The sequence below is a fragment of the Asparagus officinalis genome, chromosome 4, assembly GCF_001876935.1.
Source record: "Asparagus officinalis chromosome 4, Aspof.V1, whole genome shotgun sequence".
Taxonomy (NCBI): Eukaryota; Viridiplantae; Streptophyta; class Magnoliopsida; order Asparagales; family Asparagaceae; genus Asparagus; species Asparagus officinalis.
The window spans coordinates 54,574,157-54,592,648 of record NC_033797.1 but is presented as its reverse complement, the minus strand read 5'-3'; the positions used below and the strand labels follow the sequence as shown (position 1 = coordinate 54,592,648).

The 18,492-nt window shown below is 38.2% G+C and overlaps 1 protein-coding gene across 2 annotated transcripts; it reads left to right on the top strand.

Moving 5' to 3' along the window:
• Positions 383–16,913, top strand: LOC109837473 (putative ABC transporter C family member 15). Of its 2 annotated transcripts, XM_020405731.1 has the most exons (12): positions 383–528; positions 7,781–10,152; positions 10,530–10,616; positions 10,847–11,187; positions 11,257–11,590; positions 11,693–11,857; positions 13,015–13,309; positions 13,415–13,629; positions 14,463–14,768; positions 16,077–16,140; positions 16,225–16,464; positions 16,550–16,913. In XM_020405731.1, exons 1-12 carry the CDS (start codon positions 513–515, stop codon positions 16,663–16,665), a joined length of 4,551 nt encoding a protein of 1,516 aa, XP_020261320.1. In that variant the 5' UTR covers positions 383–512; the 3' UTR covers positions 16,666–16,913. The 2 variants fall into 2 exon arrangements, with proteins under 2 accessions (XP_020261320.1, XP_020261321.1); XM_020405732.1 differs by lacking the exons at positions 13,015–13,309; positions 13,415–13,629.

Genomic DNA, 18,492 nt, shown 5'->3' with positions numbered 1-18,492 from the left:
CCGGGCCAGGCCGGCCCGGCCCGGCCATTTACACCTATTTCCGCCAACGGTCACAATTTGTGACCATTGTTGCCCGGGCCCGGGCCGCCCGGCCCGGATCCGGACCGGGCGAGTTCGCGCCGACCGGGGCCCGGACCCGGGTTTGGCTAGGGTTTCTGGTCCAAACCTGGGCCCGGGCAGGGTTCCGGCCCGATCCCAGGCCGGGCTGGGCCAGGGCCGCAGGCTTTTTGGACACCCCTACCCCCCTATCACTGTGTCTTTTTTTAATACTTTTCCTCATAAAAACGTCAAAACCTCATAATACCTTGATTAAACAACCTCAAGAGGGGCCTGCATTGGTCCATACTTTGATGCGTTTTTTACCCTATATAAGACAAACCTTGCTTGGGTTATTAACTGTTGGCATTTCTTTCTTTCTCTCTGCATCTCTTGAGCTTCTGTTCTCTTCTTAAAGAGAGGAAGAACAGAAGCTAGTTGGCTTGATTGGAACAAGGAGAATTTTTATTGCAGACATGTTTTATGCATCAAGTAAGAATTTTCCTGCACTCATTATCTTCTTAGTGATAGGGATGAATGCTCTGTTCTGGCTTTATCAACTTCTGTTTAGGAGATTTCATGAATGATTGCACTGGGTACTTAAAACTTTTTTCATGTTTGATCATACAACTTCTGTTTAGGAGATTTCATGAATGATTGCACTGGGTACTTAAAACTTTTTTCATGTTTGATCATAGAAAGCTTCAGTTCAATGGAGTAGGGAAGATTGCACTGGGTACTTAAAACTTTTTTCATGTTTGATCATAGAAAGCTTCAGTTCAATGGAGTAGGGAAATCATTATGGGTTTTCTAAGATTTTGTGGGTATGATTGATAGATGACAAGCCAAGTTTTTAGAGATAAATGTGACAGGAATTTTTTGTTCAAAGAAATGTAGGACTTCACGTGGATGTGCTTCACATGCATTATTCAATTATATTTCCTACAAAGTTCATGTATAGAAAAATGTTTGTCACTTCAGACAAGTTGATCCAGTGAAATTGGCTTAAGAAAAAGCAAAATTATGTGCATAACGAAACAAGTGTTATTTGCTTGTGCTCTGTCATAATCATATTGGATGCCGACAGGTTTGAATGAAACTTTGCAGTCAAACCTGAGCACTTATGTTCTCCTCTGCTCTCATAGTGTCTTCAACTTCGTAAAATGTTGTGATTTGTTGTATCTTTTTGTTTATATATGAACTGGATGAATTTTCATGTGAAGGAAGATTTTGGATCCTTAATGTCTTGATAGCATGAAAGTCTCTTCAAAAATTACAGCGCCAAAGATCTAAAGAAGAGACTGAATAAAAATCTTGATGGTGCTTGTGAGAAAGGAATAAGCTTTTGTAAATTCCTTAAGCTAATATACCCTTGTAAAACGAAATTATGCTCGAAACGTGATGAGTCACTAAATAGCCATTTGAACTCATTAACTGGTTAAACACAACACTCACATCCATTATTTGCCATCATTGACCAAAAAGTCCACGAGTGACGCGTCGATTATTTTCTCTCCATATATGAGTATGAGTGACTTCAAACCCTTGCAGACAGCAAGGCATATGTCTACGGTCTCAGAGTAGTGACATATGACAGACTCCTTCAAACAAAAGGTTATGAAGTTTAAGTTTCAGTTGTGTATACCCAAATCAAGCTGCAACCAGTTACGCAGCCTGAACTAGTTTTACCTTCGTGGTTCCTAGTAAAATACTGACATCCTCCTGTGGATAGCACGCTTGAATCCATCGAAGTGCACCTTGAAAATGATTTTCAAATTCAATCCACCGCCAGCCCACATAACAGTCTTGGTGGATTTCCTGCGATACATTATACAGATGCCATCGTGATGAGACCATCATGATATTTTCGAAGCGCTTGATTACTGCCCTTCGAATTTCTCTATTACAGCGGGGATAGCTATGTAGATAATTGCAATTGTCCTCCGAACTTCTGTATTTCAAGGGCGTAGCTATGTAGATAATTTATCTATTTCAAGGGGCATAGCTCTACAGAACCACCATTAGACGCGTTTTCTTTTTTGTCCTTCCATTAACAACCAAGAGCAAATTGCAGCACAACTTCGAGGGTTGGTGTTTGGGGATGCTTGTTTTTTTTTGTCAAACTAGCTTTTAAGCTACCTTTTTCATTTCTAATGTTTGGTAAAATACCTAATAAGTTACCTTATAAGTCCCATTTTAAAAAGCTGGTATACCACAGCTTTTAAAATACTAACTTATAAGCTCATTTAAAAAAGCTAGGTTTGACCAAACAAATTATTATTCTACTCGAGCAATTTTTATAGCATTTTTATCGAAAAAGCCAAAAGCCACTAAAAGCTAGCATAAATTAAAAGCTTAAAAAAATAAGCCTTTCCGAACACCCTCTTTGTCGAGCCTATTTTAGATAAAGATTTTCTAGGTTTGTCCACGAAGAATATGTTGATTTACGAGAATGACTCTGATATCACTTGGTGAGCTTAGAACGGTGGCGGACGCTAAAAATATTATATTATTTTTTTAGTAGTGCAACACTCAATACTCTCTCTATTATGAACTATTGCACTAATATAATGTATTAAAAACACACTACACTATTCTTTCACTCTCCCTCACTTTATTTCTCATTGTTTTTTATTTGCTTACTATTGGGATGACTATCACACTGAAGCCATGAGGGTCTTTTATAGGCCTTGTGAAGTGGTAGATGTACACTATAGGAGGTAGGTGGCTACGGTGTTGGTTGGCGGGTTATGTGACTATAGTGTTGGTTGGTATGTTGGTGTTGAATTCAATAAGTCGGCGAAGATGAGATTGTTGATATGGCACTAACCTCGAATATAAGTCCTCACTTACAACGGTTTCAGATCGAAAAGAAATTAGCTATATTAAAGATTAGATCATCAATTCTTATTGTTCCAACCACATGACGGGAGACAATGGGAAACTTGTCAACATGAAGGAGTATAGAGACGGCCGAGAGTCGTGATAGCTAATAATTCAAGATTGCCTATCGCTCGTATTGGGAAGACCACGTTCATGCCACGCTTCAATTCAGATCAAATCTAGCTACAAGATGTGTAGCATGTCCCAGGTATGCAGAAAAATCTCATATCAGTGTCTCAGCTGACGGCTTTCGAGAATCATGTAGTATTCAGACCATAAGATGTCAAAGTCTACAGCAACTTGAAGCCCTCAAGAGTCCTTGTTATGGAGGGACGGAAGGTAAAATCTATCTATGTGATGTCAGCGGAATTGACATATATAGATTAAACCCGGAAGAATGGAATGGTTGATTTGTGACATTCTCAGCTTGGCCATGTGAGCTATTACAAGCTCAAGATCATGATACAAAAGTTAATGCTGAAGGGTCTTTCATACATGGAGATTCGAGGAGGGACCGTACGCGGAGGTTGTCAGTACGGTAAGACATATCAATTACCGTGCCAAGAGTCACAGTTTAGAGCCGATGAACCTTTAGAGCTTGTACATTCAGATGAATTCGGTCGAGTGAAGCAAGAATCAATCGGTGGGATGCGGTACGTGATCATTTTCATTGATAACCACTCAAGGTATGTCTAGGTTTACTTTATGAAGGAAAAGTATGAAACACTCTCCAAATTCAAGCAATTTAGAGAAGAAGTCGAAGGAGAACTTGGCAAGAAGATTCGTTATCTATGCATAGACAATGGGAGAGAGTACACATCAAAGGAGTTTTATGATTACCTGAAGTAGCACAAGATTTGGCGATAGCTAACGTGTCTAAATGCCCCGCAGCAGAATGACGCTGTAGAAAAGAAGAATCGTCATCTCGCTGAAACTTGTAGAAGCATGCTTCATGCTAAGAACATGCCATGATGTCTTTGGGCGGAGTGTATGAAAGTTGCGGCGCACGTGATCAATCACCTACCACAACCAAAATTAGAGTTCATGTCACAAATTCAAAGCTGTGGAATATCAAGCCAACAATAATTGATTTTAGAGTTTTTGGTTGTGTGTGTTATATCTTTGTGCCTGATCACTTACGCAGTAAGTTCAACAAAAAAGCCGTAAGGTGTATTTTTATATGGCATGACAGTGAAAGAAAAGGATGGAGATATTGTGATCTCACAACTGGACGGTGCTACACATCAAAAAATTTTGTGTTTGATGAAGCCTCATCTTGGTGGGTTCCACAAGAAGATGAGCTTCCAGATTCTAAAAATCTGTAGGATCGGCTACAAGAGAAGTTGGGAAAGCAACGTCAAGAAAAAGAATTACACCAATCACGGAAGACAGAACAAAGTTTTTTCAACATCCCTAAAGGAGGATGATCAATGGAAGATCGGTGTTTATCAGATAACATCAGAAGAAGTACACCTTAACCAGATAGAAGATATTGAAGAAGAACCAGTAGAACAACTTTAAAGATCAACTAGACCAAGGAAGTCAAATCCTAAGTATGCTAATGCTACTATTATTGAAGATGTGAAGGAGTCATCTAGCTTCGAGAAAGCATACGAAACTGCTGAATGGAGACAAAACGAAAGAAGAAATTCAATCCCTACGGCAGAACCAAACTTGGAAAATGGTGCTGAAGCCCAAGGATGTCAAACTATTTCTTGCAAATGGGTTTATAAGGACAAGACTCGACCAGATGGGTCAATTGAGAGATACAAAGCGTGATTGGTGGCTCTAGGATTCTCAATAGTTTGGACTAGATTATGATGAGACATTCAGTACATTTATCAAGATAACAACTGTTCGAGTTCTTCTAGCTCTAACAGCTAGCAAGACTTGAAGGTTTTGGCAGATGGACGTGAAGAACGTATTTTTACACGGTTAGATGGATCAAGAGATTTATGTGGAACAACTCGTGGGATTTGAGAGCAATGAGAAGAAAGGCTATGTTTTCAAACTAAAGAAAGCTCTTTACGGACTAAAGCAAGCTCCAAGAGCTTGGTACGGCAAGATTGGTGAGTTTTTAATTCAAAGTGGCTACTCCCTTACTCCTGTAGATTCTAGTTTATTTGTTAGGAAGACTGACATTAAGCTAGCAATCGTGTTGGTCTATGTGAATGACTTAATCATCACTAGAGACGATAAAGCGGAAATCCAAATAACAAGGAAAAATCTCTCGATCAGGTTTCAAATGACGAAGCTTGGTGAGCTCAAACATTTTCTCGAATTGGAGGTCAACCGAAGGAAGGATAGATTGTTCATTTGCCAAGAAAAGTATGCGAATGACATGTTGCTCAAGTACGGAATGTTTAACTGCAAGTCAATCTCAACGTCGATAGAGACAAACTTGAGGCAATGTGCATATAAAGGAATATATTTGGAAGATCCAATTATGTATCGACGACTAGTTAGGAGCTTGATCTATCTAACAATGACAAGACTAGATATTTCATTTGCGGTTGGTGTGATGAGCCGATACATGCAGAAGCCAAAGAAGCCTTGCTTAGAAGCAATCCGAGAGATCCCAAGGTACGTCAAACGTACAGTTACCTATGGTCTCATGTATAAGAAAGGAGGAGAATATGAGGTCTACGGCTATTGTGATGCTAACGATGCTGGAGATCATGACACTCGGATACATCTTTAGTCTCGGTTTTTTGGCTATATCTTGGCATAGCAAAAGACAGTCAATGGTGTCACTGTCAACTATAGAGGTGAAGTATAGATCAGCAGTAATGGCAGCTCAAGAAAGCACGTAGCTTTTTTAGTTAATGAATGATCTGCATCAGTTCACAAACTACTCAGTAGCTTTGCATTGTGATAATCAGTCTACAATACAATTGGCAGAGAATCCAGTTTTTCATGTTAGGACGAAGCATATCGAAGTACATCATCACTTTCTACGAGAGAAAGTTCTTTAGGAGGATATCATAATGAAGTCGATCTGGACGAATAAACAAGTAGCTGATATATTCACCAAGGCACTGAGTTCTCCAAAGTTCGTAGAATTTCGAAGTGTTTTTGGACTCATGTATAGAGAAGTCGGTGCTGGGGGGAGTATTGAATTCAACACCGACCCACCAACCTATACTATAGTCACATAACCCACCAACCAACACCTTAGCCACCTACCTCCTATAGTATACACCTATCATTTCATAAGGCCTATAAAAGGCCCTCAAGGCTTCAGTGAGATAGCCATCCCAATAGTAAGCAAATAAAAAAATAGTGAGAAATAAAGTAAGTGAGAGTGAAAGAGTAGTACAGTGTATTTGTAATACATTATAGTAGTGTAGTAGTTCATAATAGAGAGAGTTTGTAAAAGAGAGAGTATTGAGTGTTGTACTACAAAGGAAATAATAAAATATTTGTTAGTGTCCACAATCCTTCTGAACTCAACGGAATATTCCACTCATCTTTAAATGTCCAAAAGCAAATTCTAAACATCTTTAGAATTTGCACGAGTGGTAGGTAAACGAGTCAAGTCTGCATCCCACCATGCTACATCTCAAGCAAGTAATCAGCGGCAACATTGATCCTTCTGCTAGCTAGAAAACATTTGGTTTCCTTTCCTTTGTGCCCAACCTTCCAAATTCACGTCTCGGGCTCTAGCTGAAACTTTGAGTGCGCACCTAATTTTAAACAAAATTGTGGATAATTGTAGCATAGCAAACACCGATTCAAACTGCAACGGCGTAAACATCTTTAACGGAAATTTGTTGCAAGGGTTTGCCATCCACGGAGGTTGAGTTGTCACTGCAAGGTCCCAACATCTCAAGCCATTAATTAGCACATCAACCTTTAAATGACTATGCAAGTCATTAGCATTAAAATCAACACAGCTTAGATGTAGTGGGATTTCAATAAACAGGCATCCAAGGAGATGTTGATACAGTTTCCACATTCAATAAACAATCTCAAGATAACAAGCATTGTATCTTGACTTCCACAGGTAGCTCCCATGCCCAAGAACATCCAAGTAGATGTCACATCGTGCACAGTTTGTGCCAGCCAATAAAAGATAGGCTGCAACAACTAACATTTTCCAAAATTAAGGAGATGACCATTTCTAATTAATAGGTACAAAGGCAAATTAACCAAATAAAACTTCACAAAACAAGCTCAAAGCTCCATGATATAAGTCATATAAGTGGCACATGTATGAAAGTAGATTGAGTATAATTTACAGTCCTTATACAATCTCTTGTGAAAATCTCACAAATATAGCAGAGACACATGCACATATGATGAAGTTGGCTACTATACCACACATGTTAAATTATGTTCATATGTTACTATGATCTATGAGGCTTTTTATGGAATCTATCATCATATTTTTTCAGTTAAATAATGATATGTGGAGGGTAGAAAGAACTCAACGGCATTTCAAGAGAATATATTCAATGCCTAATATTGCTTACAGAATACAGAGAATGAACATATGAAAGAAATGTTGGTATTTAACACAAAGGAAAGTCCACACAAACTTTTAAATGCGTATGCTTGATGTGTTACCTAAAATCATATGTGAAAACTGAAAGACACCAAAAGATTAGGAGGATGAACACATCTGTAGTATAAATTAACAAGTTATATCAAAATTGATAATTTATTCACAACTAGGCTACCTGCTTGTTTTCACTTAATATATATGGAACTTGCACAAATCAATATAATCTGATGTGCAGTGAAGATTTCCCATGTAATTTTATCTTCTATCATGCATACTACAAAGATAAAGAGGTATAATGTTTTCTTACTAGATTTGACCTCCATGAATTGACATTCTTTGTTCATCTCGTTTCAGAAACTCTTTTGCTTCAACACTGGCAAGGAAGTTCAAACATAAGCTCACCTTGTTTCTGGAACAGCCTTTTTGTGTTTCTCAATCTTTTATTCCTTGGAAGCTATTCAGTTATTTTCTTGCTGAAGATATGCAAAATATCATGTAAAAGGAGACATAAGTCCTCTGATGAAGTGAGAAAACAATCCTTGACAACAAAATACATAAATGGTGATGTACGCTCGGGGATCTCATACCAAGTCAGCAAATGGTGTTGCTCGATTCTACTAGCAATCCACTTAGCTGAACTTATACTCTTGCTTTTACATAACCACACAAGCCATTGCAGTTACATGCTTCTTGTTGCGGCTGAAATAACTCAAGTGGTATCATGTATAGTCATGATCGCTACTGTTGTCAGTTTCCAGAAAGCAACATTAGTAAAACTCCCCCGCATTATAAGACTATGGTGGATAAGTAGCTTCTTTCAATCAGTAATCTGCATAACCTTTAGAATACACTCAGCAATTCAACACGATGAATTGATAGGAGTGGATGAATGCATAGATCTTCTTGGCCTCCTCACATGTGCAAGCCTATTTTTGGTCTCTATTAGGGGAAAGACAGGTATCAGCTTCACCAAGAGTAGTGATACTGTCACAGAACCTCTACTGCAGCCTTCAACTGAGAAACCATCAGAAAGAGAAAGGAAATCACCATATGGAAAAGCGAGCCTCCCACAACTTGTCACCTTCGCTTGGCTTAACCCACTTTTTGTTCTCGGAAAACAAAAACCTCTCGATCAAACTGAGATCCCAGATGTCGATATCAAGGACTGTGCTCAGTTTACATCACACTCATTTGACAACTACCTTACAAGTGTGAAGGAAAAGTACGGCTTGCAAAACTCACCTATATACAGAACAATCTTCATATTTATCAGGAAAAAGGCAGCAATCAATGCATGTTTTGCAGTAGTAACCGCAAGTGCTTCCTATGTCGGGCCATCACTAATCAACAGTTTTGTAAAGTTTCTAGCTGGAAGCAGGGATAGTGGACTGAAAACTGGATACTTTCTCGCATTAGCATTTCTAAGTGCAAAATTTGTGGAGACATTGACTCAGAGGCAGTGGATTTTTGGAGCTAGGCAACTTGGTCTTCGCTTAAGAGCAGCTCTGATATCCCATATATACAGAAAGGGCATTCGCCTATCAAACCATTCTCGTCAGACCCATACTAGCGGAGAAATTATCAACTACATGAGCGTAGATATTCAGAGAATCACAGATGTTATGTGGTATGCAAACATAGTTTGGATGTTGCCCGTTCAAGTTTCCCTCGCGATATATGTTCTTCATAAGAATCTCGGCCTTGGGGCTTTTGCTGGATTAGCAGCTACATTCTTGATCATGTCATGCAATATTCCTCTAACAAGAATCCAAAAAAGATTTCAGTCCAAGATCATGGAAGCAAAAGATGGTCGCATGAAAGCAACATCAGAGGTTCTCAAAAGCATGAAGATATTGAAACTTCAAGCATGGGATACCCAATACCTGCACAAATTGGAAGCTCTGCGGCACATTGAGTATGGCTGGTTGTGGAAATCGCTTAGATTACAAGCACTTTCAGCTTTCATTTTCTGGGGAGCTCCCACTTTTATATCAGTTGTGACTTTCGGTGCATGCATATTGATGGGAATCCCTCTAACAGCAGGTAGAGTTTTATCTGCATTGGCTACTTTTCGAATGCTTCAAGACCCAATCTTCAGCCTTCCTGATTTGCTTTCAGCGCTTGCACAGGCAAAAGTTTCAGCTGACAGGATAGCATTGTACTTACAGGAGGAAGAAATAAAATCTGATGCAGTTGAAGTAATTCCTAGAAATGAAACAGAGTTTGACATTGAGATTGATAGGGGCATTTTCAGTTGGGATGCAGATATGAAATCTCCAACACTTTCAGATGTACAGTTTACTGTGAAAAGGGGAATGAAGGTCGCTATTTGTGGGAGTGTCGGTTCAGGAAAATCTAGTCTGTTATCTTCGGTGCTCGGAGAAATCCCAAAGCTGGGAGGTACAGTAAAAGTCAGTGGCAGCAAAGCATATGTTCCTCAAACCCCATGGATACTAACGGGGAATATTCAAGAAAATATTCTGTTTGGAAATCCATACGATAGCGAAAAGTATGAGAAAACAGTTCAAGGGTGTGCTTTGGTCAAGGATTTTGAGCTTTTTGCCAGTGGAGACCTAACTGAGATTGGAGAAAGGGGAATTAATATGAGTGGCGGGCAGAAGCAACGGATTCAGATAGCTAGAGCAGTGTACCAGGATGCTGATATATACCTTCTTGATGACCCCTTCAGTGCTGTGGATGCTCATACTGGCAGCCAACTTTTCAAGGTAATCTTACTACTTCTTGATGACCCCTTCAGTGCTGTGGATGCTCATACTGGCAGCCAACTTTTCAAGGTAATCTTACTAAGACTTCGTTACTAATTTCATGTATAAACAGCAATGTATGTAAGCAGTGTTCTTGTCATCTATTGGAAAATATCTATCAGCTAATGTTATTGACCTTACCGATATGCTTACATGATCGAAAAGAGCAAGCCTCTTTGTGTATGCTGGTTTTGTGTGTGCATGCGTTTTCTGAATGCTTACATGATCGAAAAGAGCAAGCCTCTTTGTGTATGCTGGTTTTGTGTGTGCATGCGTTTTCTGAAATAAGTAATAAGGTATTATCCCACTAAATGAAATGGCCAATTCTTCTTATGCAGGATTGCCTAATGGGGATTCTTAAAGACAAGACTATACTTTATGTCACTCACCAAGTTGAGTTTCTTCCAGCAGCAGACCTTATCCTGGTAAATGAAAATGTTCCATTTGTTATCATTTCATATATCAAAAACTTATAACATTAAAACTGTGATTCTTCCTTTATGAATAAAATGAAATTAAGTAAACTATAATGATGCTTTCATATTATAGGCTATAGCATTATGATAGACACACAAGATTCAATTGTATCATCAATAACGCAATTCATGGTGCATGCTGGATATCAATTGACAGTAGACTGTGATGGTATCAACAGGTGATGCAGAATGGAAGGATAGCACAGGCTGGAAAGTTTGATGAGCTTCTAAGCCAAAACATAGGATTTGAGGTGTTAGTCGGAGCTCACAGTCAAGCTCTTGAATCAATCTTTAATGCAGAAAATTCCAGTAGAGCATCACAAGCAGATGATAGAAGGCCAACAAAATCATCGAGCAATGATGTACCAAATGATGAAGAAAATACAGAAAATACGCAATTCCAAAGCATCGAAAAGCAAGAATCTCAGCAAAGTCTCCCTGAAGATATTGCTGACAGGGGAAGGTTGACACAAGATGAGGAGCGAGAAAAAGGAAGCATTGGCAAAGAAGTTTATTGGACATACCTCACTGCAATTCGACGTGGTGCTTTAGTCCCAGTTATAATCACAGCCAAAGAAGTTTATTGGACATACCTCACTGCAATTCGACGTGGTGCTTTAGTCCCAGTTATAATCACAGCACAATCCCTCTTCCAAATGTTGCAAGTAGGAAGCAACTATTGGATGGCGTGGGCTTCTCCTACAACGTCTGCATCAAAACCAACAGTAGGAATGAGTTTGCTTTTCTTAGTATATATACTTCTTTCAGTAGGAAGTGCACTATGTGTTTTGGTCCGAGCAATGTTACTAGCAATAGCCGGCCTTCTAACATCACAGAAGTTTTTCAATGACATGCTACATTGCATCATGCGTGCGCCGATGTCCTTCTTTGACTCGACACCAACAGGACGAATCTTAAACAGGGTTTGTACTTCGTACTTCAATTAAATAATATGCAACATACTTTAGTGCTTAAAATACTGTATAGAGTCTGTAAGGCTAACCATATATTTAACATCTGATCAGGCTTCGACCGACCAGAGCGTGCTAGACTTGGAGATAGCAGGAAGATTAGGTTGGTGTGCATTTTCAATAATACAAATTCTGGGGACCATTGGGGTTATGTCACAGGTTGCATGGCCAGTTTTTGCTCTCTTTGTACCTGTCACAGCAATCTGCATATGGTATCAAGTAAGAGTTACCTTTCAACTTTGCACCCTCTAGCATCTTTAAACACAAATCTAAGTTCTTATGAAAAAACATGAAGTTGTGTGCTAAGTAAAAGCTTTCCACTAATTTAAAATTCTTCCCAAAATCCATGTTGCTGACCATTTCAACAAGCTGACGAGCTTCAGGGGGGGAAAAGATCCTAAAAGAATGGGTGGGCATTAAGACTTTTCCTACATCGTATGTTTAGAATTATAAAAAGCATATATGTTTTATATTTTGCGGTCCTAAACATGAAAATTATAAATAAATGTGAAGTCTTGTTCCGACTATTTCTGTTGAGCATAGAACAAGCATGGCGAGCATAAAATGGCCAAAAAACTCTAATCCTAACTAATTGATAACATCAATTAACACATCCTAATAAAATAACAAATTCAACCCTAACTAAACAACAAACTCAATCCTAGCTAAAGATCTCAACTAAAAGGAAAAAAAAATCATAACTAAAATCCAATCTTTAATTTGTCCTGCATCAAATTTCCAGAGGTAGAAGAAACACAACCTCTAGTTTAAAATTGGACATCATCAATGGACTTTGCATGCTGCATTCCCAACATCAAAGCCACAATGGTGGATCTCCTTGGTTATGATACTAAATGATGGGGAACAAAAGGTAGCGATCTGTTGAGGAGATTTATTTGGATAGAGCAAAATAAAAGGCACAAATATCAAAATTGCATTTTTCATTTAATAAAAAATACAAATATTGGGCTTCACACGCCAGCACTTCACAAGTGAAGCAAGCCAAATGCATAATGCTGACATGCATAATGCTAACTACAATTCACATATAGATTTCTCACAAACATTATTTTTTCCTCCTAAAATTAAGAAGTATAACCCTTTTTGACTAATTGATAACATCAAATAACTGTAGGCAATAAAAATTACCTTTACACAAGAGAGCTCAAGCCTCACTTGTTTGAGTTCGCTTGCGTGCTCAAAGCAAGCAAAAGCTTGCCTTTTGGCTTGACTTGCCAGCACAAGTCAAGCTCGCCTGCATTCAAGAGGCCAAGCCAAGCTTCAAGAAGTGTCATAATTCACATTGCAAATTAGTTTTCTTTCTACATAAATGAGTCCTCACACTCTATCCTTAAATTTGACAATATCCGCTGCAGCAATACTACATACCAACTGCTAGAGAACTTGCTCGCTTATCAGGAATTCAAAGGGCTCCGATCCTTCATCATTTTGCAGAATCTCTTTCTGGAGCTGCAACTATCAGAGCCTTTGGACAGGAAGGACGCTTCACTAAAGCAAACCTCATTCTTATTGACAATCATTCAAGGCCGTGGTTCCACAATATTTCAGCGATGGAATGGCTTTCTTTCAGGCTTAACGTGTTATCAAATTTTGTGTTTGCATTCTCATTGATTTTGCTTGTTAGCCTTCCTGAAGGATTTATCAATCCAAGTAAGACTTCAGTTGTAACCACTCTTAAAGCCAAATTAAGCTTCTCTAAACTCCATTTCTCATAATAATACTCACAGGATCTTACCGTATACTCCATGATTACAGGCATTGCAGGATTGGCTGTAACATATGGATTAAGTCTCAATTCACAGCTAGCCTCAATCATTTGGAATATTTGTAATGCAGAAAATAAAATGATCTCTGTTGAAAGAATAAAACAATACTCAAGAATCAAAAGTGAAGCTCCTTTAGTGATTGAAGAATGCAGGCTCCCAAATGAGTGGCCAGAAACAGGAACAATATGCTTCGAGAATTTACAGGTATAGAAACAAATTTTACCGGCTCTTATTAGATGTAGCACCCCCTTAAAACAAGTTACCTGCAGCCTCCTAGGATTTAGATATAATATGTTATCCCAATTACCATCATGATCTATGTTACCTAGGTACTTTTATTTGAGTACCGTACCTGTACGCAACATGTACCCATACCCGTACCCAAACTCCGTGGACGTTCCTTGCATTTATGCATACATTTATTTGCGCATCTACCAATTACACAATACATAATTTAATTTAAAACACTTGTTATACATTTTCTGAACATATATCCTACACTTAACACATCCCCTTCTTGAAACTCGTAGGACATAAGTCAGGTTCCGAACTATGATTTTAAAGGGGTCGTTAGGATGTCTAGTTCAAAACTAGGAATTTTTCCAATTTATAATCCACATAATAAAAGAAACATAGAAATGTTATAGGGATTTTACTTCTCATAACACATGAATGAAAACAGTATTAATCTAATATAAATTATTAATTCTAATAAATAATATGTATATGCGTATATTAATATTTATATAGTTGTCTCCCCGTATCCTACCTTTTACAAATTCTCCATGTCTCGTACCCGCATCCATACCACTACCCGTCCCCATGCAACATAGATCATGATAGACTTAATCTATTATATAACATGTACATGCCCCAGAGATTAAATATAGTTCAACTGGTTTGACAAACAGATTCATGTAGCAAGTTGATTAGATCTCTTATTGAGGTATATAATTTAAAACTAGCTGCAGGGTGTAAACTTAAAAATATATGAAACTAAAAATTTTATATATTTGAAATACTTTTCTGTCTTACAGGTTCGATACGCTGAACACCTCCCATCGGTCTTAAAGAACATCACATGTACGATACCTGGAAAGAAAAAGGTTGGCGTTGTAGGGCGCACTGGTAGTGGGAAATCAACTCTGATACAGGCTCTTTTCCGAATAGTTGAACCAAGAGATGGTACAATTGTAATTGATGATGTGGATATCTGCAAAATTGGACTTCATGACTTGCGATCTAGGCTCAGCATCATCCCACAAGATCCGACAATGTTTGATGGTACAGTGAGAGGAAACCTTGACCCTCTGAAGCAATACACTGACAACAGAATATGGGAGGTAAATTGGTAACTATTTATGGTTTTGTTATCATATATAGGCATACAGACTTGAATCTTATTATTACTAAGTTTGCAACTTAAAGGTAAAAAAGAACTCAGATCTATGTACTAGTTATGGTACTTACATAGTAACACTAAAAAATATTTACTAGAGTAAAGGAAAATAGGGTATGTGACAGAGTTCTTAGGATGTGAAAGGAAAATAATGATATCACACGTACTCCTGATAGGTATACCTAATTATAGCCAAAATACATATCAAGCATGGTTTTAAATATCGGCCGATAATCCAATATTATCGCCGAGTTATCGGATTTGAGATCTTTCCGCTAGGATAAGTAGGATTTTTAATCGGTTATCGTTTTTTAAGGTTTATCGGCGAGTTATCGGTGATAAAGGCACTTATCGGATGATAAGTAGGCTCTAAATATCGGCTCTATCGGCTGATAAGTAGAATTTGTGAGCTTTTACTTTATTTTGGATTTGCTCTTTGAATGTTTACAAATTATGAACTATTTGTTGTTTTTGAAACTTTGATTGGTGATTAGCTTACGTTTGTTTATGGATATTGATAATGGCTCATATCTACTAAATATCAACTTAGTAAGTTAGTTTATGAATCTCATGATTAAACAATAATTATGTAGATGCATAGATGGTTCTTCATTCTTGACGTTATCGTATTATTTGCTTGTTTATTATTCCATTTTGACTAACATTATATTTTTTTAAGCTTATGTTTGTTTATTAGTATTATTTGCTTGTTTATTATTCCATTTTGACTAACATTATATTTTTTTAAGCTTATGTTTGTTTATTATTTGCTAGTATATTACTCCGATAATATATTTTTTTAAGCTTATGTTTGTTTATTATTTGCTAGTATATTACTCCGATAAATACTACTTATCCCCAATATATTCCCGATTTCCACTGTTTGATAAGGATTTTGACTGTCCGATAAATCCCTGATAACCAACATTTAAAACCTTGATATCAAGAAATTCATATCTGGTACATTGACCAAACAGAGAATAAGAGGACGAGGTCTGTTGTTGACAGGAACGATTAGTTCAGGAGCAAGGATTATCTGGTGAAACCCTAGAAAACAAGCTGCCCTTACAGCTAAATGAACACAAATACTGTTCCTCAAAGCGCTTCCTGAATGTACCAAATATAATTCTCTGTTATGATACACTCTATTATGTTTGTGTATTTAGTTATCTTTTCAGAGAAAGAGAGAGGGAGGGGATATTTGTGCTTATTTATATTGAAATATCCCAATAAACTCTCTCTGATGATCTAGGTTCTCAATAAGTGTCAGCTTGGGGAATTAATACGGCAGAATGAGAAGAAATTGGATTCAACAGGTGATAATAACACAAACATCAACAATATCTAAATCTATTTTTAATCATAGCATATAATAATATAACCATCTCCTGATATTACAGTTGTTGAAAATGGAGAAAACTGGAGCGTCGGGCAGAGACAACTATTTTGTCTTGGAAGAGCCCTACTGAAAAGGAGCAGCATTCTTGTGCTAGACGAGGCAACGGCCTCTATTGATTCCGCTACTGATGGAATTATACAAGAAACAATCCGTCAGGAGTTTGCTGATTGCACAGTAGTCACCATAGCTCATAGAATTCACACAGTTATAGACAGTGATCTCATATTGGTTCTTAGTGATGGTATGAACTTTACAACATTATGAGATAAACAACAATATGAAATTACGTTTAAAATCTAACCGTTTGTGCTTATTTGCTGGAGCAGGAAGGATTATTGAATACGATACACCAGCCAAACTTCTGGAGAAGGAAGAGTCAGCATTTTCCAAGCTTATAAAAGAGTATTCATTGAGAACACAGAATAGCGTAATAGATACATAAGATTCTGGATATAAACACTGATTTTTTTTTCCCAAGGGGGTATGCCCATAAGTAATTTCTCAGCTTTGATGAAGTGAAACACTGAAAGATATCATAACTCAGAGGTATCATGTTCATTATAAAATAACCAGGCAGCCTATTTCCTGGAAAAGAAATGACTTAAGCAACTGTTGTAGTATTACAGCTAATGTAGGCAGAACTTTGATTCTAAGTGAAGCCAAATATATCCAGTTTTGAAATTTAGTTCTCACTGTCATTTACAATTATGCTTGGTACAATTCATATCACTGTATATTACGATTGTCCAGCTAAATTTGTCAAATGATCCTAATACAAATACAACCACTTCCTCTGTATTCTGAGGTACAAACACCAGTACGTATGTGGGAGACCCAACAGCTGATTGCAGATTCATGATGTTGGCAATTACGGATATGGATATCTAATTGCTTTTAATTTATTTTTTGTAATTGAGATGATTTTCAAATTAACATTGTTTCCTTGGATTGATTTAATTGGTCTACGGCTAGGATATGATACTTATCATATCCGTAACCGTTTACCAATCACTGATAAGAATATGAATACAAATATGTCTTTCTAAGAAAAACTCATATCCGTATACGCTAAAATCAGATATGGATATGGATATAGATATGGACAAATTTTTGAAAGAGACTTTTTTTTCAAATTTATTGGGCAAATTCGACCCCCAGAAAAAAAAGCAAAACCGACTGAAAAGGGTCGGTTTTTCAACCGACCCTTTTTGGCGAGTTGCACGGGACTAGTAGTCCCGTGCAGTTCGCTTAACCCCGTGACCCACCCCCAAAATTCATTTGCTCTCGTGACCACCCCCGCAAAAAAACACCCTAGCCCGCTGCCCTCGCCTACCCCGCTGCCCCTGCTCGCGACCCCGTCGAGCCGCCGACCCTGCGACCCCGCCGACCCTGTTGCGCCGAACCCTGTCACGCTGACCCCGCCGACACTGCTCTCGTGACGGAAGCCCTCCCCCCCCCCCACCCCAAAAAAAAAAAACACCCCGAACCTTGCCTCGCCCTACCCTGCTTGCCCCTGCCTAGCCGCTGCCCCTGCCCGCCGACCCGTTGAGCCGCCCGACCTTGTCGCCTGCTCTGAGGACGAACTGCACAGGACTAGTAGTCCCGTGCACTTTGTTTACTGAACACGAAATGCACGGGACTGCTAGTCCCGTGCATTTCGTAAAAGCCCCGCCGCTGCAAAACCAACCCTTTTCTTCTGAAAATGGTTGGTTTTGCTAATAATTTTTCTTGGAGGCCGAATTTGCCCATTAAATTTCAAAAAGGGTCAGTTTTAAAAATTTCTCCTATAGATATACATGCGGATGCAAAACGGATGTTTCATATGACAAAAGAGAGTTCATTAATATAATGTTCGTTATATCTAAAAAGCTAAAGATTAGATCTCTTGGTCATCAAAATTAACCTCAACTGCATTAGTCTAAAGATAAAAACAATTGCAGTTATACGGTCAACATATTCGGACAATTCGGATAAGGATACAGATACTTCACTACATATCCGCATCCGTAACCAGTTGGATGGATAATTCACTACGTATACCCACATCCCTAACCATATCCAACTTGAGCCAAATTCGTACATAACAGATATGGATACAGAAACAGATAGTGTTTTGCAACCCCTACCTGTGGATGCAGACCAAAGGTCTAACTACAGTATTTCCATGTGTTGCATCTTATTTCTCTTAATGGGTTTTCATTTGATCTATCCTTGAGGAAAAGTATGCCAATCATTCGAAAATATTAGATAGATGGTTTTCAATAATTCA